Genomic DNA, 25048 nt, shown 5'->3' with positions numbered 1-25048 from the left:
CAGGTGGGAGGGGCAGAGAGAGAGGGAGACACAGAATCTGAAGCAGGCTCCAGGCTCTGAGCTGTCAGCACAGAGCCCGATGTAGGGCTCGAACCCATGAACCGTGAGGTCACAAACTGAGCCCAAGTTGGATGCTTAACCGACTGAGCCACCCAGGCACCCCTCGACTTTTCTTTTTTTTAAAAGATTTTATTTTTAAGCAATCTCTAACACCTAACGTGGGGCTCAAACTTACAACCCTGAGATCAAGAGTTACATACATTTCCTACCGACTGAGCCAGCCAGGCACCCCGAGCTAGAGCGACTTTAATGGCCAAATATCTGTGGAACAATAGGTGTGCAAAATATACCGCCATCGAGTGATCCTGACCAGAGGAGGCTTATCCTGATCACTTCAGTGCCAAGAGATCAGTGATGACAGAAAGTTAAAAAGGAAGCTGGAGACTGAGCGTGATTAACTGGATGAGGGCCTTCCGCTGCTGTAGGGAACACACACAGAAAAGCAGGGTAATACAGAGAAACTTCTGAACGCAGTAAAAGCATCAGATGCTAGAGGTGGTTTGTTGACGGCATCGATGAATCTCGTGCCCGGATGTCCTTCTCAAACCCAGTACATGAGGCTGACTGGGACAGGGAGCCTCCGGGGATGCAGGAGAGAGAGGCACTGCTTGGCCACGTGGACGCACCAGGCTGCCCGCAGCACCGACAATGTGAATGGACACAAGTCAGGCCACATTCACACTCGCGCTCACGCTCTCGGAGGATACAGCAGAGCCCAGTGATAGAAGTCAAGATGCCCGGACCTGGCTCCGTGCCTGTTCCTTCCAAGTGGAACTATCAAATGTCAACTGAAAATGCGAACACCAGCTGGGGAAGCCTTGCTAAGGACGCACTGTGTTTGAAACAGGAGACCAGGGGGTTTGTGATGGGGCCAAGATGTGCAGTGATGTCTCTAAAGCATTAGATGCCTCTAAGGAGCCGCCATGCAAACTCACACTGGTGCATGTGCAACAAGCTGAACGTTTGGCAGCTAGAAAACGTACAGAGCAAACTAAGATGACCTTGTGCAGAGACTGAAAACTCACTGTACAAGAAATGAATACGTAAGGATCATCCCCCCCGCTGCTAAGTCCAGGAAAGACCCCCAGGGCCGTCAGGATGGCCATGCAAGATGGAGGCCTGCCGAGCAGAGCCACGGAGGAGGATGCGGAGGTGACGGAAAAAAGAGGGACTCGGCCAAAAGAAGGGTGAGTGTGGCGATGACAGGAAACAGCCAGAGAATCATGGCAGGCTATTTGGGACCGAGGGAAGGTGGGAAGCACTGGGCCAGTGGCTCTCACAGCCTCCCTGCGCGTTTAATAGCTCAATGCCATGTGGCCCAGCACCTATCACAGAGCTGACACCATCACTGTGGATTGTATTGTTTGCCAACTGAAAATAACAAGGGGCAGGGGCGCCTGGGTGGCTAAGTCCGTTAAGGGTCCGACTCTTTTTTTTTTTTTTTTTTTAATTTTTTTTTTCTTTTTTTCAACGTTTTTATTTATTTTTGGGACACAGAGAGACAGAGCATGAACGGGGGAGGGGCAGAGAGAGAGAGAGAGACACAGAACCGGAAACAGGCTCCAGGCTCCGAGCCATCAGCCCAGAGAGCCTGACGCGGGGCTCGAACTCACGGACCGCGAGATCGTGACCTGGCTGAAGTCGGACGCTTAACCGACTGCGCCACCCAGGCGCCCCAAGGGTCCGACTCTTGATTTCGTCTCAGGTCATGGTCTCACAGTTCTTGAGTTTGAGCCCCGTGCTGGGCTCTGTACTGGCAACTGGGACCCTGCTTGGGATTCCCTCTCCCTCTCTCTCTAGCCCCTCCCCTGCACGCGTGCTCTCTCTCTCTCTCTCTCTCTCTCAAAATGAAATGAAATGAAATAAAGTAAAATAACACGGGGCCTTCTGCAATTAAAGTCCAGAATTATGACTCTGAGTCTGATACAGCCACCGAAAATATTGGGTTATTTTCTGAGGGGGAACGTAGGGCCTCACTGGTGAGGACTTTTCCCAGTGAGAGCCTGTTCTGTGCTGGCCTCGTACTGGGTGCCGGGATTCAGTGATCAATGAGATCATCCCAAATTCTGTCCTGGGGAGCGGACGGTCGAGCGGAGAAGCAGGGACCTTAATCACACAATGGCGCTGGCGAGCGCCCGCTGACACCGGGAAGGAAGAGTGGCTGTGCTAGGACAGCCAGGCTGCTGTGAGGGAGGGCGTCTTCCTGGGTGCTGTCTGAGCTGAGACCTACAGTCTCCGCAGGAGACTATCCAGGAATGGCAGGCGTCGGAGGCAGGTGGGGAGAACTGAGGCAGCACGTTTCCTCCCGGGGAAGATGGGGCTGAGGTGAAAAGCCCCAGTGGAAGGGGGCTCTGCCCTACCGAGGCCCCGAACGGAGTACCCGTGGCTGGAGTGCAGGAAGCAAGGGGACAAGAGGAGAAGGCTAAGCTGGAGAGGAAGCAAGGCCAAAGGTCTTCAGTACCTTGTTGGCCGTGAGCAGGATTTTGAGTTTTTTACCTCAAGAACACCAGGAAGCAATTTCTTAGGTTTTTTTTTCTTTCATGTTTATTTACTTATTTTGAGAGAGAGAGAGAGAGAGAGAGAGAGGGAGAGAGGAGAAGGAGAGGAAGAGAGAGAATGCCAAGCAGGCTCCTTACTCAGTGTGGAGCCTGACATGGGGCTCCATCCCGGGACCGTGACCTGAGCCGAATTCAAGAGTTAGATGCTTAGCCGACTGAGCCACTCAGGTGACCCCATCGGGAGCAGCTTCCAAGCAGGGGATGAGGTAAAAAGAACGGATTTACAGGGGTGGCAGTGGGGAAGGGAGGAGGTGGGTCAGAGCAGAGGCAGAGGCAAGAGAGGAGACATCCGGGTGGGAGGGGAGGCAGAGATGGGGAGAGGAGGGCGGATAAAAGAAACATCTACGACTGGGGCGCCTGCCCGGTTGGTTAAGTGTCTGACTCTTGATTTCAGCTCAGGTCGTGATCTCACAGTTTACGGGTTCAAGCCCCGTGTCGGGCTCTTCGCTGACAGTGTGGAGCCTGCTTGCGATTCTCTCTCTCTGCCCTCTCCTGCTCGTGTTCTCTCTCAAGATAAATAAACTTTTTTAAAATAAAAGAAATATCTAGGAAAAAATCAAAAAGGCTTGATGGTGAACAGGGTGCTCGTAGGACGGTTCAGGGTTTCTGACCAGATGATGCGTGCCACTGATTTGCGTAACACCGAAACGTCTGATAGAGAAGATAGGAATTCGAGCTTGGGGTGGCTTTGCAGGAGCTGAATGGAGCTACCACAGGGACATTTAGATAGGTTGTCTGGAGCTCAGAGGAGAGGGTCTGGCTATAGATATTTGGTATCCAATCTGGAAGGCGGGCATGAATTAGATGTTTCTCCAACAGAACAGAACAGAGAGAGGAGAGAGAGAGAGAAAGGTGCTGAGAAAGGTCCACATGTTCACAGAATAGAGGAGGTGGGCCTTCAGAAGGAGGAGACAGACCAGGACCGTGGTGCTGAGTACCAGTGGGAAGGAACGTTTTGTGCAGGAAGGAGCAGTCAACAGAGTGAAGGGATGTCTGAGAAGTTGACAGGGAACGTCCACTGGGTTAAGTGACATGAAGGTCATTAGCAAGAACTATTTGGGTGGGCTGATGGGGGTGGAAGTCCACCTGGAGTCGGTAAAAGAATAAATGAGACGTGAAAAAGAAATGGAGACAGTGGGTGAAAACCACTCTTGCAAAAAGTCTGGCTGTGAAGTAATGAAGACAGAGGATTGTGGCTAGAGAGGTACATGGGAGCCAGAAAAATCTTATTGTCCTTGTCTTCAAATGTTACACGTTAAGGGAAATGCCCCAGGGGAGACAGAATGGATCACTGATAAACTGAATAAAGTTCTTGAGAAAGCACGGAATCCAAGGCACAGGTGGAAGAAGTGGTTCTGGACCACAGAGAAGGGACACCTCTTCTAAAATGGCGGAAAACGGAAGTGATGCCAGACTGTGAAGGTAGGCTTGTAGGTTTGGTGGCCAGAAGTTGAAGAATTTGGTTGCTTCAATTTTCGCAGAGAAGTGGGGAGAGAGCTCGTCTACAGGGAGAGTGAGGAGGGTACGGAAGCCTCTGAGTTAGTTACTGGAGTCAGCTGAGGTGAGTGAGGAGACTAGGGATCCGTGGTTTGATTAGTCGGTCCCATTGTGGAACTTTCTTCATTATTGTTATTATTATTATTATTGTTTTAACTTTTCTTAACGTTTATTTATTTCTGAGAGACAGAACACCAGTGGGAGAGGGGCAGAGAGAGAGGAAGACACAGAATCCGAAGCAGGCTCCAGGCTCTGAGCCATCAGCACAGAGCCCGACGCGGGGCTCGAACTCACGCGTGGCGAGATCAAGACCTGAGCGGAGGTCAGACACCTAACCGACTGAGCCACCCAGGAGCCCCATCCGCTGTTTGAACTTCGTGCAGGAGCACTTGCTACCTGCATGCAGGTGGTGACAGGTGCATCACAGGGTGGTTCAAGAGTGGGATCTTGCCAGAAGGCTGAGATGAAAAGGCAGGAGGCAAGGGGATTTACAGTAGTGCAGCATCATTACTGAGCTAGAATCTTGGCCTCCCATCCTGGGGCCCTCAGCCAACTTCAGAAGGCAAGGGCTAGGACAGGAGGCCCGAGTAAGGTCTGACAACCCCAGGAGAATTCTCATTTTGATACTGAGCAAATATTGACCAGGTGATTGTGAAATATAACAGAGACAGCAGTATTTTTCATAAACCCTTTGGCATTTACTAGAACATAACAGCACCATTGAGAGTAATAGTGGCACAGAAAAGCATTGCCTGCGTGAACCACACCGAGAGCTTTCTTGTACTATGATGAGACACCAATTAGCTTAGTCAAATTAAAAAAAATTTTTTTTTTCAACGTTTATTTATTTTTGGGACAGAGAGAGACAGAGCATGAACGGGGGAGGGGCAGAGAGAGAGGGAGACACAGAATCGGAAACAGGCTCCAGGCTCCGAGCCATCAGCCCAGAGCCCGACGCGGGGCTCGAACTCACGGACCGCGAGATCGTGACCCGGCTGAAGTCGGACGCTCAACCGACTGCGCCACCCAGGCACCCCTCGTCAAATTTTTAAAAATGAGAGTTGCCACTGAAATTCAAGACGTTATAAACCATGTTCATTTTACCATTGGCCACTGCTTGCTATGTATCTATGCTAAGGTGGCATTTCAAAGGACTTTGCCTAAGATCTATTTACTCATTGCCAAATCCGGTAGTTAAATGCTTTCAAGGAGCAAGAAGAATAAAGCTGGGGGTGCAGGCAGGGGTAATAAAAGACTTAGGAACAAAAATTGCATTTATTCCCTCAGGCGTTTAAACTACAAGGTTTAAAATAACTACTTCACCAGGAATAGCCGGGGGCCAGATGGCATCTGAATCCAGCTCCCATCTTACTAACCAGATCTGTTTATTCTGCATTTGCGAGCCCTCCCAGCAGGCATCGGCCAGGACTGGGTTTCAAACCGAGAAGGAAAAGGCCGTGGGTGTGCTCAGCAGAGCATTTTTCAGGGATATAGTGTTCTCTTCCACCCTTAGATGCCTACTATATTTATCATAGGCAAAGTCCAGCTTTTCTATTTGTTTGCCCTTCAGAAAACATGCATCTCAAAATACTCAGGGAGCTGCTGATGCGACTTGCTGCCCGTGAGAAGTCTTTCCTTTATTTCACATTAAGTGATTAGAGTGAATAAGGCAGTTTAGTTCATGTCTCCGAGGACGAGTTAAATAAAAGTAAGCTCCGGACAAAAATCTCCAGTAACTCACAAAGAAAATTAACAAAGATACATCAAGGAATGATGTTAGCCAGTGTTCGGGCGTGCACATGTGTGCGCAAACACACACACACACACACAGAGTGTTCATAGGAATAACATAAATTACTTTTAATAGTGATGCACGGAGTAAACGCAATTAATCTGGAGATGGAATTGTTGGTCTTTAGGGAGGTACTCACGGTCTGACCGTAGATTATTTCACAAAGGTGGCTAAAAGACTAGCATGTATGATGGGAAGAAACCAGGCAGAGATGCCTAGAAACATTCCCAGAATGGAAGTGGGAATCGGGAAAAGAGTTTAAGAAATCAGTCCATCCCTCTCCTCTGTGAAGACCTTGTTCTCCCAAACCCCTGATGGCAGGAACTATGCCTAATTTATAGATTATAGGAATTAGATCTAATTTCCTGCTGAAATGTTTCAGGCAGTATCCCCGGTGGCAGAGGAAGGGAAGGAAAATGGAAAATCAGGGTTGGTGCCAGACCCCAGGGGCCTGGATTCAGCAGGAAGCGTGCAGCGTGGGTCCAACGTCCTGGCTCTTTTCAAATGTGGGCGAATGACGTGTGAATGGCAGCCCTGGGTGGCATAAGAGCAATTCCTAAGAGCTCCCTCTGGGACCGAGGGACAGACCATGTACTGTTGGGCCACACAGAGGGCCAAGTGTGCGTCCAGCCAAGTGCACAGTGACCCTCTGACCACCAGACATGTACTAGCTGGGACCTGATGGCTGTTTCCCGTGCGAGCCCAAACCTCTGCCACTGACTTTAAATTCCTACCACCCTCCAGCCAGCAGGATTATACACACTTACGCTGCAAACGGCTTCGCTTTCTCTCTACTCTGACAAACCTTTGCCGAAGTCCACGTTTGATCTGGGGAAAGTCGGAATGCACGGCAGGGTGAATGAATGTAAGTGAGGCATGGGTGGGTTCTGTCACTCGCCAGAGAGAGGCTCTGAGCGGCACACAGACCACACTTACCTGAGCTATGACGTCTGAGATCGAGGCACATCCCACCAGGAAACTGTATTTGTGTTTCAGGAGAATGCCGGCGTGGGTCCATGCCTGCCGGAAAGAAAAGGATTGGGCGTGAGAGACGCTGTCAGCACTGGCTCACTTCTGGTCGTTAGGATTTCCTGGGAGTTCCTGAAATAGACTTTGTACCCCCCGACACCTTAGGAGCACAGGACAAATTTTCAGTTGGTCAAATGACTGGAACTTGGCCTGATGGCTAGGTGCACACAAGATTTTTTTAAGTGGCATCCGTGACTGCACGGTATTTATTTAGGACAGATTATACGCAGGCCAGTGTACTCATTAGGTCCACGTGCCTGGCAGGAAAGCTGGGTGGCTACCAGGAACGGAGGAAACGCCGCCTCTCCCTCTCTGGGGCGGTCGGAGTGCCAAGGCAGAAGCGTTCTCCTTACACGAAGCATGTTATAATGAGGGCTCCAGGTTGGGTCTAAGTTATTACAGTCATTATGGGTTCTCATCAGCTGATTAGGGCTCTAATGAGGGCTCTTCTTCCTTCTTTTCAAGCCAGGGCAGGATCTGATCTGACACCTTGCTTTTGAGGGCAATTACGAGGAAGGTCCTCTGCGGGGAGCAGACCATGGAAAGCCCAGGGAAAGGTGAGTTTGGAGGCCGGGAGTTCAAGACAGGATCTGTTGAAAGATGATCCCTCTAACCTGTAAAGGCCGATGCGGACTGACATGGAAATCACATTTCATGTGAACTAAACACAATCGGACAAATACAATTTATTCCCCTAGGTCTGTGTTGGGGCTGCACAGAGCAGCTCATCCTCCCTCAGCTCACAGGTCCCGAGGTGCCAGACGTGGAAAGAAATGCAAACCGTCGATAACGTTTGCAAATAGTGGCTTGTGGGCTATCTCTGTTGACCAAAGCCATCTGGATGGTAAGCTTTGTGGCTTTCAAATATTATCTCTCCAACCAATCCACCAGGGCCACGGTGCAGGTATGGATGTGTAGGGGGGGAGCTTGGGGAGGGATCACCTGGCTCTTTATAAGTGCTCACCATTTTGTTCTTTTATTAGCAGTCTCCTACTGCTGGGTCTTTGGGGGCAGTTGATAAACGAAACACAGAAGTAAAGGGTGTTGATCACCAATGCTCTGGTGTCATACTGAGTTTTAGAAACTCTCTCATGGCAAATAAATACACCTGAAGGAAAATGGAACACGGGGCACGTAAGAGTCTGTGATTCGCTTTTAGTCCCGAGTCCCTGAAGTCACTGTATAACCGTAATTCTTCTACGTGTTTAAGAGTCCCCATACAGATGGCGGGTGGGCATTAGAGCAGTATCACAGATTCTGTCTGGGAAGCTGGGCTTTTACTTCAGATGTGATAAAGGTCACATCATTCAGTTCTCTGACTTCAAGCACTGTGGTGCCTCCTCAGGCCTGCGTGGACACCATGGGGAATCTGGTTTTAGGAAATCCCGCCCCTGTGCCTTTTTTCTTTCTTTCTTTTTTTTGGGGGGGGGGCGGGGGTAATGTGTCTTAAATTTCTTATTTGGGAATAAGTAAGGAAAAGAAAATCCAGGTACCAGTGCTCCAATGCCCAGATCCTCGCACCTACACTGATGTGACACCAACTGGGCATCAGGGCCTCTGTGTTGAAACTACGAGTTTAGGATTTAAGGTTACTGTGCCAACCGGTGGAAAGCGGGCAGCCATTCAGTGAGGCTGCATCAGTAACCTAACTACAGGCAGTTTGACACTGCTGATAACACTCGAGAAGAAGGACCACGGGCAATTGGCCTTGTGTCATCTCGCCAAGGATGTGGGGCGGTGGCCTCGCCTCCAGGCAGATGCCCACTCACTTCATGCGCCTACACTACATAAAACTTGGGGTGAAGGGTGGTGAAAAATTGTACAGATTAGCATATACATTATTTAAGAGAGAGAAAGAAAGAGAATCCCAAGCAGGTTCCGTGCTCAGCACGGACACTGGCATGGGGCTTGACCCCACGACCTTGGGATCATGACCTGAGCCGAAATCAAGAGTGGGACGCTCAAACCACTGAGCCACCCAGGCGCCCCCATATTAACATATTTTCTCCCATATTAATATTTTTAAGTCTCCTCCTAAAAGTAATTTAAAATGGAGCCCAAAGAAGGGGTTTATTTTCCATCATTGAATATTATTGGAGCTATCTATATATAGATAGAGACATATAGATTTTTTTTTTTTTGGCTAAGTCTCTTTTATACCTATACTACAGAGGAATAGAAAAAAAGCATTCTCTGAGCACTCTTTAGTATCATGACAAAGGATTTAATCTATGGAAGGGAGCTGCCCTTAGTAATGTATAAAGCTGGCTATTAAAGTAATGAAATCCTACCAATATATTCAAGAGATTCTTATTCTAAAAAGATTTGGGTGGTTAAGCCACACCAATGGTAAGTTTATCAGAAAGCTGTCCTGATCCTTTGATCCTGAATATTTCAGAAAAGATCTTTATAGTTAAATCAAATTTTCAAGTAGGCTCTCTGGCCTCCTGCCAGAACTTCTGACAAATACAGACAATTCTCATAATAAAACAAAGGGACAGGATGCACTGGTTAAAAGTCAACGGTCCACTGGAACCCTTCCACACGGCTGGTGGGGATGTAAAATGGTACAGCTGATATGGAAATCAGTATGAGGGCCCCTCAAAAATTAAAAATAGAATTATTACATATTACCTAATCTGTCAATTTTACTTCTCACTATATACCCAAAAGGATTAAAGCAGAAAACTCAAAGAGGTACTTGTACATCCATGTTCACAACAGCACTATCAAAACAGCGACCCAGGTGTCCACTGATGGATGAATGGATGAACAAAACGTGGTCCTTGTAAAGGACATTGTGACGTGCGCTACGACGTGGGTGAACCCTGAAGACATGCGAAGTTAGGTGAGCCAGCCAGCCATACTGTCTCAGTCCACTCGTATGAAATCCCTGGAATGGTCCGATCCACACAGACGGTAGGACAGTGGTGCTAGGGGCTGAGGGGACGGGAGAATGGGAAGTTAGGGTCTGATGGGGACAGAGTCAGTTTCACGAGACAATAGGAGCTCTGGAGGTTCACGGCAATGTGAAGTTACCTCATGCCATCGGACCGTATACGTCAGAACGGCTAAAATGGTAAATTGTATGTTACGTACACCATAGTTATTTTTTAAAAAGAGCCAACGATTGATTACTCACCATGGCATCCATAAAAGGGAAGGCAGCAAGATACAGGAAGGCCCTTCTCGTTTTGTTCCCCACGGACTCGTCCACATGGTGCAGTTTATTGATAATGTAGTAACCTAAGTCACTATAAGCTGCAAGGGGCCAAAAAAGACACATGGCAATGTTAGAAAAAGTTACCTTTGCAAGCTTTTCATCTTGAAGATGCCAAACAACGTCAAATGGAACATTTGTTTTTCTGTAGAAAAATTATAAAATGCAGATGAGCAACGAGGAAAAAAACAAAACAAAAACGTCTACAATCTCATCCCCCTACCCAGAGGAGGGTCACGGTTAAGGCTCTGGATTCCAACTGCCCAGTTCTTTTATGGGTGTGTGTGGTGGGCATGTGTGTGGGCTATGCATGTGTGTTTTAACATAAAAATGAGATCATACTATATATATACTCTTTTGTAAACCATGAACAGCTTTCCATGATACGCTTCCATACTTAGGTGGTTGCAATGGGTTCCTTTTTGCAGGTTTACTTAGCATCAACTTAGTCTCCTATTAGTACACATTTAGGTTGTTTCTGTTATTTTAATACTATGAAAGCATTATATTCACCTATATTCGGATGCATGATGGATTGCTCGGAGGCTACGTGTTTATATAGAGTGTTACTTATTTACTAAGAGAAAATGCCCAGTTGTGAATATGCCTCGTCAATAAAAAATGTAAACCTAGCTTTTCACGGCTTGCCATTCTTTTTGTTTCATCCTTTGGGAGGAGCATGTGGGCACCGAGCCAATACCGGCTGAATGAATTCCTAGCTGCCAAATAGACATAAAGGAAGAAAGAGAAAGGTCTTTTGAATGTATTGGCTAGGCATTCTGACAGGGGTTGTTAGCAAAGATTAAATAAATTAGTAAGCTATGTTTACCTTATTGATACATGTTTAGACTATAGAGGAAGATACTAATTGTGTTTTTCATTGTATTTTACATGGAGCTTTAATAACAGTCTTCCTGCTGTTTTCATTAAAAAATATGAATATTAATGCATATGGACAAGTACAGAAGCTGCTGTGAAATCAGAAAGGAGATAGAATGCAGACAGAGTCTCATTTTACGTGAAATAGTAAGATCCCTCCCCCCCTTCAAAGTTTGGGCGATGACGTAAAACCATATTAACTGATAATACGAGGAAGCTGATCGTTAACAAATAGCCCTCCATCCTTTTTCAGGATGAGGCTTGAATCACGGGAATTTTGAGGTCAGCCAGGTCTTTGGGACGATATCGAGGATGTTCAGATGCGCAAATGGGAATCCCAGAGCGGGGAGAGGTGCACGTAAGTGATTTTAAGGGGTAGGGGGGTGGGATGGTTAAGACATCCGGAGCACAAGGTGGGATGGGGGGGGCAGTGCAGGAGGAGAGGTTGAAGCCCTCCAAGGGGGGGGGGTCAGAGGTGAAAACCAACTGGTGAGCTGCCAGGTGAGCAAACATGTCAGGTGTGGAGCGTGGTGGGGCCAGCAGAGACGCTGAGGCAGCAAGAAGGCATTCCAAGAGGCAGGTGTCCAGGGGCAGAAAGAGAAAAGACTCGGGAAGGTGGGACAAGGAGGGAAGGAGGCGCTACCTTCTCCAAATTGGGATCAGAAGGCACACAGATTAGACCAGCGGGCTAGAGAGGGCTTGGTCTGACCCAGAAGGCTCAGGGGCGGGGCGGGGAGGGAGCCAGCCAGCCTGCCTTGGCGGCAGTCAGGTGAGCCTCGCACTCAGACGTGGGACGGCAAGACAGCCGGAAACACAAGGCCAGGATGAAGATGTCCCTTGCTCACGGGAATGAGTGGCTTACTCGGGGCGCCGAAACTTAGAAGTTTTGTCTCGGAGTTCATTGTTCCTGCTGTGTATTTGTATGTTTGTTTCATTCGGTCGGGAATCGACCACTGTGTTGGGACCTACCAGGAGGCGACCCAGCCCCTGCCTGCAGAGTGTCCCCTCCTGGCGGGTGAGGACAGCTGGGCTGGGTGAGCAGAGCAATGCAGTGCCAGCGGCAGGCGCCGGGCAGCTATGAATAGCTCACGGGGCTGACATTCTGGGGTAAAGGTTAGAGCCCACAGACAATGCCAGAGTGCACTCGACTGGACTCTGAAACCGGGGAAGGCCGAGATCCAGAGGGGCGGGGTGCCGGGCAGAGCTGCGCGTCCCCTTGAATTCGTATGTGGCGTCCCCTCCCCAGGACGGCAGAACGGGACCTGATTGGCAACAGGGTCACCGCAGATATAACTTGGTAAGATGAGGTCACACGGGAGCGGGGGGGGGGGGGCTCCCAACGCAGTATGCCTGGGGTCCTTCTAAAAAGGGGAAACGTGGACCCAGAGGTGGACGCGCACAGGGAGAGCGCCACGTAGACGTGAAGCTGGAGATGGGGGTGACGTCCCTGCAGCCGCAGGAAGCCCCAGGTCGCCCTCAAACCACGGAGGCCAGGAGAGAGTCCCAGAAGGGAGCAACCGTACTGCCGGCTTCATCGTGCAGCCTCGTGAACTGGGAGACCGTGCGTTTCTGTGGTCTTGGCCTCCCGGTCTGTGCGGCATTGTTAGGACGGCCCTAGCAGAGTCACACGGGCAGCCTCCAGGAAAACGGGAGCCAGAATTCTTTTCCTCCCTGGGACCTGTGAGTTTGAGCACTTGGGAGGAGGCCCCGGGGGCAGAGATCAATATAAATCAGCTTCTCCACCTTCTGTACGTTGATCTAAAGGTATCTATTAGGTATTTATTTATTTATTTATTTAATAATGTTTATTTGTTTTTGAGAGAGAGAGAATGAGGGAGGGACAAAGAGAGGGAGTGAGAAGATCCCAAGCAGGCTCCGCGCCATCGGCATGGAGTCAGATGCGGGGATCGAACCCATGAACTGTGAGATCATGACCTGGGCCGGGCTCGGACCCTTCACGGACTGGGCCACCCAGGCGCCCCCCTACTAGACTCCTTCAACGAAAGTATCAAAAATAGCGCCTTGATGCAGGACAATGGAGAGTGGACAGAAGGACGGCTGGGTGGTGAGCTCAGTTGCCAGGCTTTCTGCCTCTGCCAGGACCAGGCCTCTCTGCCCCTCCCACTCCCTTGCTTTTCTCAGCCGGCAGCTGGTGCTGGGCTCCTCCCTCCGGGCCTCCAGGCTCCAGGGGACTTTGGGACCTAGGGGCTGGAGGCCCCTCTGGCTTCTTTTTACTTCTCCTCCTTCAGCTACTTCTTACCTCTCCTCCTCCTCCTCCCCCACACAGAGAAGAGTCTGATTGTAACTACAAAGGCTGTTGTCTCCACCCTGTGAGTTGGGAATATAAAATCCCAGCAGCTGTTTTTCACCCAATTGCCCCTCCCTCCCTCCTGTGCCCCTGAGCTGTTCCTGGCTGGAGTTGTCCGCTGGGGGTAATTTGTTTCAAGTGCTTTGCATAGAGTCCATAATTACCAGGCTGGCAGCCTTCACCTTTCCTACCCCTCAGCTTCTATAAACTGCCCTACCTGGATTGTTCTGAAACAGCTCATACTCCTGATGAAGAGCAGAACGTTAAAAGGAAGAATTCAACAAGGCTTTTGAAGAGACGTAAACAGATTTCATGGGGTGGCTGCAGCAGAAGGACTTGGCCTTGGCCCTTTTATAGGCAGGCAGCTTTTGACCCCACCCGAACAAGAAGAAACCGGAAGGGTCATTCAGATCCCTAGCTCTCCTGCCCTCGGCCCACCAGCGTGATGGACCCCTGTCGAGAATCAGTGGCTCTTCAAGCTTAGTCATCCAGGACTTAACTAGCACTTGTTGCAAAATGCCACGAAATATTAATATTAATCCAAACAAGTCTATATACCTAGATTTTCCCATGGGAACTGAGGAGACAGCCCTCCTCCCAATCAAGTAACAGGACAATATGTGTATTTCCAAGAGGCAAATTTGAGAACCCTTATTCTCATTCAAATTCCCAAGTTCCCATGCTTAAAAGTCTTACTTGTACTGATTAGGTTGCTAGGTTCTCTATTTACTAGGCTTTTCACACGGCAGGTAACTTGACCCCTGTGCTTCTAATGAATCATTTCAAAGTGTGTGCTTGTATGGCCAGTATTTAAGTCACCTCAACACATGCGGGTGAATGACATATGCATCAGGCACTATGCCAGCTAACTCCACTGTGAAGAGGCTGGTTACCTACGTGGGGGCTGGAACAGGGACATAGGACACAGCCCTCTAGAATCTGCGCTGTGCAACATTTACCTGAAAGATTTGGGCGTGGGAGGTACAAACACTGCTCAGGCCTTAGAGATGTATCATAAACCCGTGCATAAAGTCAGTAAAGTAAATGTGAAATCTTAGCACAAGAACATGAATTCTATCTCATTGGTATCAAGACTCCGTGGAGTGGAATTTGTAATAATTTACTGTACGATATCTTGCTTCTCTCTAAAGAACATGCCTTATTCATATCTGAATGCCCGGGATCTAGCCCACTGTAGGTGTTCAATACATGTTGATTGAATAAATGCATGAATCCACCGTCTCCCAAAGAAGTGTTTGGGGGAGACTGATTGCAAAATGTCCCTGATTCTTCTCTCCTCCTTATATCCCTTAACTGCTATGTGATTTTGTAGTTCCTCCGGTGAAAAGTTGGAGTCTATATTCCCTACCCCTTTGAACGTGGGCTGGCCTGGGATTTGTCTTGGCCAGTCACGCGCAGGGGCCGTGATGGTGCCCCTTCCAATTCTTGGCCTCAAAAGGCCTTGTGGGTCTCTATCTTCTCACTTGGGGTATTGCCACAGCTGTGCACACAAGCTCAGGCTGGTGGAAGAGGGCTCAGCTGTCCCATCGGAGGCCATCTGGACCAGCCTACTATTGGCTGACGTCCCCCAGTGAGCCCACCAAGATCAGCAGAGCCTCCCCCCGAGTCTCCACTGACCACAAAGGCATGAGCCACCAAGTCCAAAAGAACCACCCAGATGGCCCATGGTCCGGTGAGCCAAGAATAAATGCTGTTTTGAGTCACTGAGTATTGGGGTGGTTTGTTACCTCGTGATACACTTCGTGACTGTGCTGAAACTGTCCATTTCTAGCACCCTTGCTGGTTTAAATTATATCAAGTTGTACCTTTTTACCTTTACAGGGCTGGTCTATAATCCATGAATAATGGAGAAGCTTGCCGAGAGGGGAAGACTGACAAATGGAACCACTCTAGAAGTTACTTCAATTGCTCCCCGTAGGAGCATAGGAACTTGTTCCCCTGAGCTCTGCTGACTGCCCAGGCTGGAACACGCAAGACGCCTTCCAGGGCACTGTTGAGAATAGATGTGTAAGGAAATAAAACATCCACAGCAGTGGTGTCTCTGTCGGTGGGAATTAGGAGGTCAGGCAAATCTAACTTCACGCACGTGAAATTAACTAGGACTCCAATGAACCCACATACACGGTCAGCAAGTTTTCCTCTCTTTTATAGATTAATTAAGAGGGGGAGGTGGAAAACACCTACACCCTGACCACTGGCCTAAATTAAGGTTTGGTGTGGCAAATCCCACGCCCTGCAATTTAAAAAAGTGATGTCTCATCCATGAGCCCATGACAACAGTAGTGGCTACAATTTAGCTAAAATGAGACACTTATTGGCAACTTCTAACAAAGAAGCTAGAAATACTCCCAAGCCTTCTGCAATGTGGACATCTAGAGCCAGGCTCTGGGGCACACAGAATAGACTCGAACTCCTGGGCCGGTGGATTCTCTAGACTTCGAAGTCTGTCAGTCCAACAAAATTCCAAGTGTCTACGCAAAACAATCGTTAAATACATCTGGGATGCGGAACCATTCTGATTCAAATCTAAGATTTTTATCGATTTTAAAATTGAAAATTTTAGGTTGCATTTGAAAAATGAGGCTGATTTTTATGTCAATGATCCCTTGTTCCTCATAACAGTTTCGATAACACAGGACATTCAGCTTTTTTCTTCCATGACTACTGACGGCTAGTAATTAGCTTTTAGTACCAAAGTCTTGTTCAGCTATGACAAAAACAGGGAATGTTAGGGTTATTCAGAAACCCAAATAAAAACTGGTAGCAAAAGGGAACTGATTTACCCATTGAAACAAAAATTTATGTAGACCTATTTATTTCTCTCTGTCTTGCTTGTTTTTATTTTAGGAAGCAGAGAGGGGCAGATAGAGAGGGAGAGAGTCCCAAGCAGGCTCCGCACCGTCAGCGCAGAGCCCGACGCGGGGCTCGAACTCAACTCACGAACTGTGAGATCCTAACCTGACCCGAAATCGAGAGTCGGATGCTCAGCAGACCCAGGTGCCCCTAGACCTACTCATTTCCTGTGTGGAATTTTCTCAAAGGTATATGCTATCTTTGAAAATGGTCCAGATCAAATCGAGCTGCCGAAGCTTTCTTCAAAGCACAGTCCACGAGTTAGTATTCAGGGCCTGAGCTGAAGGAACAAGAGACTCTCCTCCGCCCAACCCCAGGCCCTGAAGCCCCCAGCCCAAATTAAATGGTCAATACCAACACTTTGGCTGAACACCCGGCCCCTAGCAGCACCTTCTCATTGTCTCACACTGCTCTCAGCACAAGCCTCTGGGCTACATTCAAAAGGAACACCCAAAAGGCCTCCCACCCTTTACTTTCACAGTCATGTAAGTAAACATTAGCTGCCATCTGAATACAAGGTGAAGGGTTTGGGTTAATCTTCTGGCTCCTTTATTCACCACTGACATTCATGATTCTCATAGAGCCAGTGCTGTTTTGAAGGCACACAATGGGTTTACGAGCTGTTATTCACGGGTTTTATGCAACTGGGCTCAATACATGTGCCACTCAGTTTTTATGCCTCCTAAGCTGAGCTGTTTTAAAAGCCGAGGAGGAGCTCGGAAGTCATGCTCTTAGAATTTTATCACCACCAAGAAGGCAGAAGCAGGACTCGGCCTCCCAAGCAAGTGCTTTTCCAAGGTCTCGGTGAAACCCGCACGCTAGTCGCTATATATATGATGCGGCCTATTTTCACGGAAAGAATGTTATGCCACAGTATTTAGTCTTGTCTTTGAATATGATTAGAATAACGAGGTCCTCAAATAAGTTAATTTTAATATGTTAAACAATCTCATTTGTTCTCTCTGCCGATGAGCATTAATCCTACATAACAACCGTTCTATTTTTCTGTTGAAGGTTGAGTCTCTGTAGTAACGTGTCTCTCTCAGGAAGCACAGGCCATTTCGTTGAACTGACGGAAATGACCTGCTCTCTGACCCAGGGTTTGGGAGTCAAGGAATTACAACGAGGGCTTCCCAGAGAAAACACATTTTCTTTTCTTGCGCTAGGAACACAAACTCCATTCCTTTCAGCCCTTGAAACTTTTCATGACAGATGTTTGGTAATTACCAAAGAAATCGCGAATGTTCGAATCGATGGAAAGGAACAACAGACGACAGGGCGGTCGGCAGCCTTACCTATCAGGGTGTGGAAGACGGCGGCGATGGCACCGGCCACGACCATGCACAGGACAGCCTTGGTCCTGTCTCGCTTGCTGTTCACAAACACCAGGCCCACGTTTTTAAAGTCACTCATGGGACCCGTGAAGAACTTCATGAGTGAGTACGCCAGCCCGTAGCTGGCCAGCATTTCCACCGCATCTTCCTTAACAGCAGCAATGCCCCGGTTCAAGGCCTGTGGAGGGGGAAAGACAACCCACGTTAGAGATGTGGTCCCATCTCCCAGGAATCGTACTTCCAAGACGAAACTTGGCAGATACGTTTCTATAGAAACGCTAAGCAGCTTACGGGGTAAACCTCACTGTAATTTGATCAAGGTTATTAGTTTTCATTTTCATACCTATTAGCTTTGGTTTGAAATACCTTCTTGTAGGGGAGATCCCTGCCCGGTGGGGTTAAAGTCAGAGAGAAAAACCCAATAAGCTTTTTATGTTAATATCAGAAGATGATTCTAAGAAGTTTTGGTTAAAACCTCAACAGGTTACATTTTACTTGTAGGCTGAATCTCAATGACGGCGACAGGCATTCTGGAAATGAGTCAGCCACTTTGTAGGGGGGGGTGGGTGATGGGTTTTTTTTCTTTAAGGAAGGGGTGTGTGCGCATGCCCGCGTGTGTGTGACCATGCATGTGTGCACGTGCACCCATAACCTGAAAAACCGTCTACGTGTTATGGAGGTATCCTTCCTTGAACAGAGCGAATGCTATGTTATGAACAAAAGTATTGAAGGAACAGATTATATCCTTGATGGATGCTATTTACCCGATTCTTATTGTATTTGAGCTTGGAATGTGTTCCTGAACTCTGTGCAAACAAATATAAGAAAACCTTTAAACCAAATACCCTGGTTTTGGATATTGCTTGCTCAAGAAGTTGTGGTCACAGAATATTCTGATCATGTTAACCATCCTCCATGATGGACCCTCTGAGGTACCAGTGGCCTTGTCAGCATGGCATTTCCAAACTTACTTTCCCACCTGCTAGACAAATTACAGCAGAGATGCTGGGAATGGATGTCTAGGTGGGGAGAATTTTTTATTGTTTATTTATTACTTATTTATTTTTAAACGTGTACCTCTTTATTTTTGAGAGAGAAGAGAGAGAGAGCACGCACACAAATGGGGATGGGGCAGAGAGAGAGGGAGACACAGAATCTGAAGAAGGTTTCGGGCTCTGAGCTGTCAGCACAGGGCCCGATGTGGGGCTCAAACACACGATCCGTGAGATCATGACCTGAGCCTAAGTCCGATGCTCACCTGACTGTGGCACCCAGGCGTCCCTAGGTGGAGAGAAAATTTTTTAAAAATGTCACCAGGACATCACCTGCTCTTTAGGAACAGGAAATGTTAAGCAGGAGAGTCAGCTGTGTAGTTTTATACATATAGAAACAGATGTAGTAAAAGCAGGCACAGTAAGCTTCGATTGCCCTGACAGCTCTTTCAAAGAGGCATCGTCCACTTCCAAGAAAACTATCTTGAATAAACACATTGCCAGCCACAGGAATAGATAAAGAACCAGACCACCTTCCCCACCACTAAGGCTCTTCTGTTTCAGAGATCTTAGTTGGTTTCATAACTGACCATTTGGGCCACTTGTCATTTCTCTTCCCCATGCTTTAAATTCCTGCCCTTATGTCTTAAATTCACCAATAAAGAATAAGCCCGTGAAACCCTGGATCCCCTCGCTTGACCCCAATAAAAGCAGAATCCCAGGCCCATGGATGCCGGCACGCTCCCCCTCTCCTCCCACAACATCTCGACCTCACTGGATAGCCTCAGGTGGGCCGTGCAATTTCCGGGTCTTGTAAGTAATAAACCTTTACATTTTCAAAGTTTCCTGGTGGTTGTTGCTCAAGGGCGTCTGGCAATCATAATAAGATCCACAAGGGTGGGCCCAGTAGTAATGCCGATTTTGAAAGGGGGAGAGGAGGTTCACTGGGACCCAGGTGAGTGCCTTCAAGGCATTTCTAGCCCCTGGCATTACTATCGATAGGCTGAGATCAGCACAGAACAATAGACTTTATTTTTTAGAGCAGTTTTAAGTTCACAGCAAAATGGAGCAGGATGTGCAGCTATTGTAGTCCCTCTGCCCCAACACACACGGCATCCCCCACTATCATCCTGTGCCAATGTGGTGCATTTTTACCATCCATGAACCTCTAACGATGCATCATTATCACTCAAAGCCCATAGTTTACATTAGAGTTCACTCTTGGGCTGTACATGCTAGGGGTTTTGACAAATATATTTGTCTAATGCTGTGTATACACACACACACACACACACACACATACGTATGATACGTATCCATCATCAAATAGTTGAACATTCTATGCAAAGCACTGTTAGCAAAAAAAAAAAAAAAAAAGTATTTATAGGAAAATACCAACGTGTAAAATAGTTTTAGAAAAATCTAGAAGAAAAATATCTATTTGCTGTAGGAATTCAGTGTCATTCTTCTGACAAGGTTGGTATCATATAAGCTAGTTTTTGAAACCTGTTTCCAATTATATGCCTAATCCTCTTTTCCTTTTTTCCCCCAATAATACCTTAAAATTTTCCATAAAAACCTTCTTAGCCTTTGTGGAACATACCTGCCATGATGCCTTCCTTAGAAAAAATCTCCCTTCTAGCAAAGCTGATGTAATACTTTAATACCCTAACGCAAAATAAAAATCAAGAAGTTCCTTGATAACAAATCCTGTGTTTAATAGCACATCTAGTCAGAGGGTCCCGTTATGTGTCACGATCTATCACTCGATGATCTCCCAAATTAAATTTTTTTTTGGATTTCTGCAGTGGATGCTGTTGTGTGTCCTACTCAGACCCTCTACTGGGTAGCGCACCTGTCCCAAGGTGCAGGAAGTTGGCCATTAATGGCTCAAAGCTGCCTCCCCCTCAGGGAAAATTGCCCCCAGCCACTTTGGGTTAAAGGAGCCACACAGGAGCCCCAGGTGGCACGCAGACAATGGCTGGCCGACACAGGGGTATGAAAAGATCAGGTCCCCTGCCGCAGGGTGGGGTTGCTCTGGATAGAAATCATACACCAGAGCTCCCTGTGGGGTCGGGTGGAAGCCGGTCTCCAGTGGAGACGACCTCCTTGCTTACCTTCTCTCCCCTCCCCCCATGACTCTCCTCCCCTCTCCCTGAGAGTGCTCGCCCAACAAATCGCACAAGAATTCCCCAGCGTGAGTTCTGCTTCCAGAGACCCCCAACTTGGGATAGCTCTCATTATGTTTCCCTCAGACTTTGAGACCAGCGTACAGCTTATTCTTTTTTCTTCCCGTCCTTCCCAAAATCTATGGCTGGGAATTGTTCATTGTTTTATTGCTAAAAATGTTCGTTGACATTTAAACGATATATATTATTTAGCACAAGTTTAAAAAGCATACAGGAGGGCATGTAAATAATGTAGACTTAGACTTTTTTTTTTAATGTGTCTTGTTGGCAAAATCTTATTCTGTTTTCAATTTTTTTTCACCGTTTATTTATTTTTCAGAGCGAGAGAGAGTGCGCGAGTGGGAAAGGGGCAGAGAGAGGGAGACACAGAATCCGAAGCAGGCTCCAGGCTCTGAGCTGTCAGCACAGAGCCAGACATGGGGCTCAAACTCACGAACCACGACATCATGACCTGAGCCGAAGTTGGACGCTTAACCGACTGAGCCACCCAGGCGCCCCGGCAAGGCTTCATTCTTTGCTAAAAAGACATCAGTCCTGGCTGGGGCGCCCACTGTCATGCTTTCTGTTGCCACCAACAGTTCCTTGACAGAGTCCTAAATCTAGGGTTGAGGAGGTGACAGGCAGGGAGGGCACAGGGGACAACAGCTCTGTCAGCAAGACTGAGTGTGAACACCCCACTTAGGGCAACAATCACAGTAATCTGAGGAAAGCGCACAGGGTTTAGAGCCACACAGACTTCGAGCTGGACGCGCTTGTATCACTTAACTACTGAGCGGCATTGGCCAAGGTACTTACTCTCGCCGAAACAACCCGGTTGATCTTAGTTTGGATGTAAGTGGTGTAGAGGACACCAGGCAGTGACTGGCCTAGAGAAGGGACTTCACACTTGACTATTTTGTTTACCACTCTCTACCCGCCCCCTCACGACATCATAAACTCTCAGATGGCTGTTCAATGAATGAAGCATTTTCTACTAGGAACTTTAATGTTCCTATGAATTTTTATGAACTTAAAAAAATTGCATTTTGATGATAAGATGCTATTACTTGTAAGATATACCACTGATTCAACATTTTTCATGACCGCATTAAACGTACACAGAGAATGAAGAACATTCTAATTTCAAGAAACATGAAAACACAAGGAAAAGAGAACTTTACAGTTGAGGGCATGTGCTCTATTCATATCATTAGCCTTTTTATGGTTCCCATTTATCTCAAGTATTTCCCTCAATTTGTTCACATCCTAACTTCCTGATTTTCTTTTGATACCCCAGATAATGAGTTATATGGAGTCCGTCAATCATTTCATGGAGTTTCTTCCCATACTTTTGGACTTGGCCATTCTTACCCATCCAGAGGTTGGGTAACTAACTAGAGTAACTAGAATGTTACTCTGGTTGATGGTTTCATTTGTACACTTACCTTTTAATCCTCCTGGAACTTAGGCAGTGAGATACGGCTCAAAATTCACTTTCTCGAAAATAGTTTATTTCTTCAACACCGATTTGAACGAAATACCCACCGCCCACTTACTTGTGATGCGTTCTTTCCAGTAATTCATCCTTCCCTATCCTTCCACCGCCTGCTGTTGGCTTCACCTGTCTCAATTTGCTTACCCCGTTTTTCATCAGAGCACATTCCTTACCCGACATTATATAATTTATTTGCTTTTTACCTGTCTTACTATCTTCTCCATTTGAATGTAAGCTCCAGGGCACAGAGAACTTTCTCTGGCTCACTATATATCCCCCGACATGTCACATGAGGGGATCACATGATAGGTAATCTTGGTAACTGTTTGAAAGAATGAAGTAAAACGAGGGGCTCCTGGGTGGCTCAGTTAAGCGTCCAACTCTTGCTTTTGGCTCAGATCATGATCTCACGGTTCATGAGTTCAAGTTCATGGGGCTCTGTGCTGACAGCAAGGAGCCTGCTTGGGATTCTTTCTCTCTGCCCCTCCCCCACCTCCAAAATAAATAAATAAACTTAAAAAAAAAGAATGAAGTAAAACATATAAAAGCAGTACAAGCATTTACTGGACTAGGTACTGAAGAAACAAAGCATGCTAATGAACTAGGACTCCTAGGAGAAGCTTATTCAGGACTAGACAAGGAAACCCCTCCAAGGAGGTGACAAATGGAGGCCGAAGAATAAGAACGAACCAGCTGGATGCAGAGCTGGAGGAAGCCCGTAGGCTGCAGGAGGGCTTGGTGTTTTAGGGAACAGAAAGGAGGCCGGTAAGAGTGGTGGGGAGGGGGATAAAGGGAGTTTGGGAAATTAGGCAACGCTGATGTCATTCCAGGTCATGGCGAGGAACAGGTGTTTTGTTCTAAGAGCAGTGGGAAGCCATTACAGGGTCTGAGCAGAGGGAGGACAGAGGCTCAGGCTGGCTATGCGGATGAGGGTGGACTGGAGAGGGAAGGGCAGAAGTTCAAAGCCAAGAGTCCGTGGTAATCCAAATAAGAGACAGCGATGGCTCAGGCCAGGGCGGGATGGTGGAAATGGGAGAAGCAGATTGACTTGAGAGCTTTCTGGAGATAAAAACAAACGGATCTAGTGAGGGACCACCTGGTGGGCATGAGGACAAGGGAGAAATCAAAGCCGACCATTGAGTTTTTTGGCCTGAGCCACTGGTCCTGTGGTGCACCTGTTTCCTGAGATGAAGAGACTGGGGAGGCGGGAAGGTTGGGGAAGGAAAAGCAAGAGCTCCATCTGGGTGTCCCCCCGTTGGATTGGAGATGCCCATTAGAATTCCAAATGGACAAATCAGGTAAGGATGCTGGCTAGGTGAGTCTGGAGTCTACGGCAGACATCTGGGCTGTGGACCCTCATTTGGAGGCCGTCAGTTACGCACGGTATTGAAAGGCAGGACCCTGAACGAAATAATCTAGATAGCCTATAGATAAAGAGGGGTCCAAGAGTCAGCCCTGGAGCACTCCAGAAATCAATTTAAACACATCCAGGAGGGGGCAAGCTCTCCATGTGCTACAGGTGCTGTAACTATACTGCAGTTCAGCATTAGTTCGCTTACAGGTACTGTTCTGGCCGGGGCATTCCGAGTGCTGCTCTTATCTCCAGCCAAGACCGGGAAGAAGAGCTAGGTGCTACGGCTGGCAAGCAGACTTCAAGATGGTCTTGCAGTTCAGCTAAAGTGGTGTCTGAGTTGGCCTTGGGATGAACTAGACCTTGAGTCAGAATTCCGTCGTAACGACAGAGGTTCACCTGCTGTTTAAAGGCAAGTTCCTAAACGTTCATGAGCTGTCCGCGGTAAAGACACTTCACTTTAGATCAGGGCCAGGTCTAACAGGATTCCAGCTGTTGTAAGTACAAAGCTGCCTTTCAATCACAGCCTGGTCCTGGTCCCAGATGGCCTGGCTCGGGGCCTTCCTCACACTTTCGATCCGTGGTCTCTGCACGGTGGACGCTCAGCAACATGGAATGTGTGACTTAAAAACGGGTCTGGGTCCAAAAGGCATTCAGTGGCTCCTTCGTGTGTTAGTATCTTCCCAGGGCCTGCCAGGTTCATGGTGTTCCGTTGCCTGATCTTTTTCCTCCCAGAAAGTTATCAAAACTACAGGATATTAAAAAGTAAAACACAAAAACAAAACAAAACAACCCCCAGGGAAATGGCTAACAAATCCCACATGTGATCTCCCTGATACCAACAGTCTTAGACCCTTAAACCCTAAAAGAGATGCTGACATTTTAAACTCAGGCTCTAGAGACCAGAAACATGTCTACACTGCAGACTGAGATTCTCAGACCGAGAGTCACCAACTCACCCCGATCCTGCAGTCATTTATGACAATCGAACAGCAAGATTCCTTGCTAAACATCTCTGTCCTGCCTCATTTCCTCTCACTCAGCAGAGAACCTCACCTCTTGCTTCAGCTGGAACATGAAATCCATCAGAAATGAGATTTCTTACTGCTTCTCTCCCTAAAACAAACCTCAACAAAACATATCTGCCCAAACCCTTCCTCACCATTTCTGTCCTGTTACAATGGAAAGGCCAGTCTGACCAGGGTGACTGTAGGACTATCGACCTGGGCTCTGCACTTAAGTCCCCTCTGACCTTGACAGGAGCCCCCATCTTCCTCTTGGGCTTGTCTGATCCTTTGCCACATGACTGGCTCTTTCCCGTCAACAGTTACGCACGCATAAGTGTTTTCCATCTTAAAAATAAGCCCTCTCTTGACTCCTCGCTTCTTCGAGTTACCACCTTCTTTCTTGCCTTCCTTTCATAGACAACTCCTAAAACGTGTTACCTGCTTTCATCATTTCCACTTTTGTTCTTCCCATTTACTCCTCAGC

At 47.6% G+C, this 25048-nt stretch overlaps 1 protein-coding gene across 1 annotated transcript in view; it reads right to left on the bottom strand.

Moving 5' to 3' along the window:
- Positions 1 to 25048, bottom strand: part of ANKH (ANKH inorganic pyrophosphate transport regulator) — a 141241-nt gene that overhangs the window by 39794 nt on the left and 76399 nt on the right. The window contains exons 2-4 of the mRNA XM_047093938.1: positions 17513 to 17729; positions 10079 to 10197; positions 6844 to 6927 (exon numbers count right to left, since the gene is read on the bottom strand). Coding sequence (XP_046949894.1) covers positions 6844 to 6927; positions 10079 to 10197; positions 17513 to 17729 — 420 coding nt within the window. The remainder of the gene's footprint in view (positions 1 to 6843; positions 6928 to 10078; positions 10198 to 17512; positions 17730 to 25048) is intronic.

Source organism: Lynx rufus, unplaced genomic scaffold (genome assembly GCF_022079265.1).
Source record: "Lynx rufus isolate CCGP_SWC_20201006 ecotype Redwood Valley unplaced genomic scaffold, mLynRuf1.p SCAF_1, whole genome shotgun sequence".
Classification (NCBI taxonomy): domain Eukaryota; kingdom Metazoa; phylum Chordata; class Mammalia; order Carnivora; family Felidae; genus Lynx; species Lynx rufus.
The sequence above is the reverse complement of the archived record's forward strand: the minus strand, read 5'-3'. Positions and strand labels throughout refer to the sequence as shown.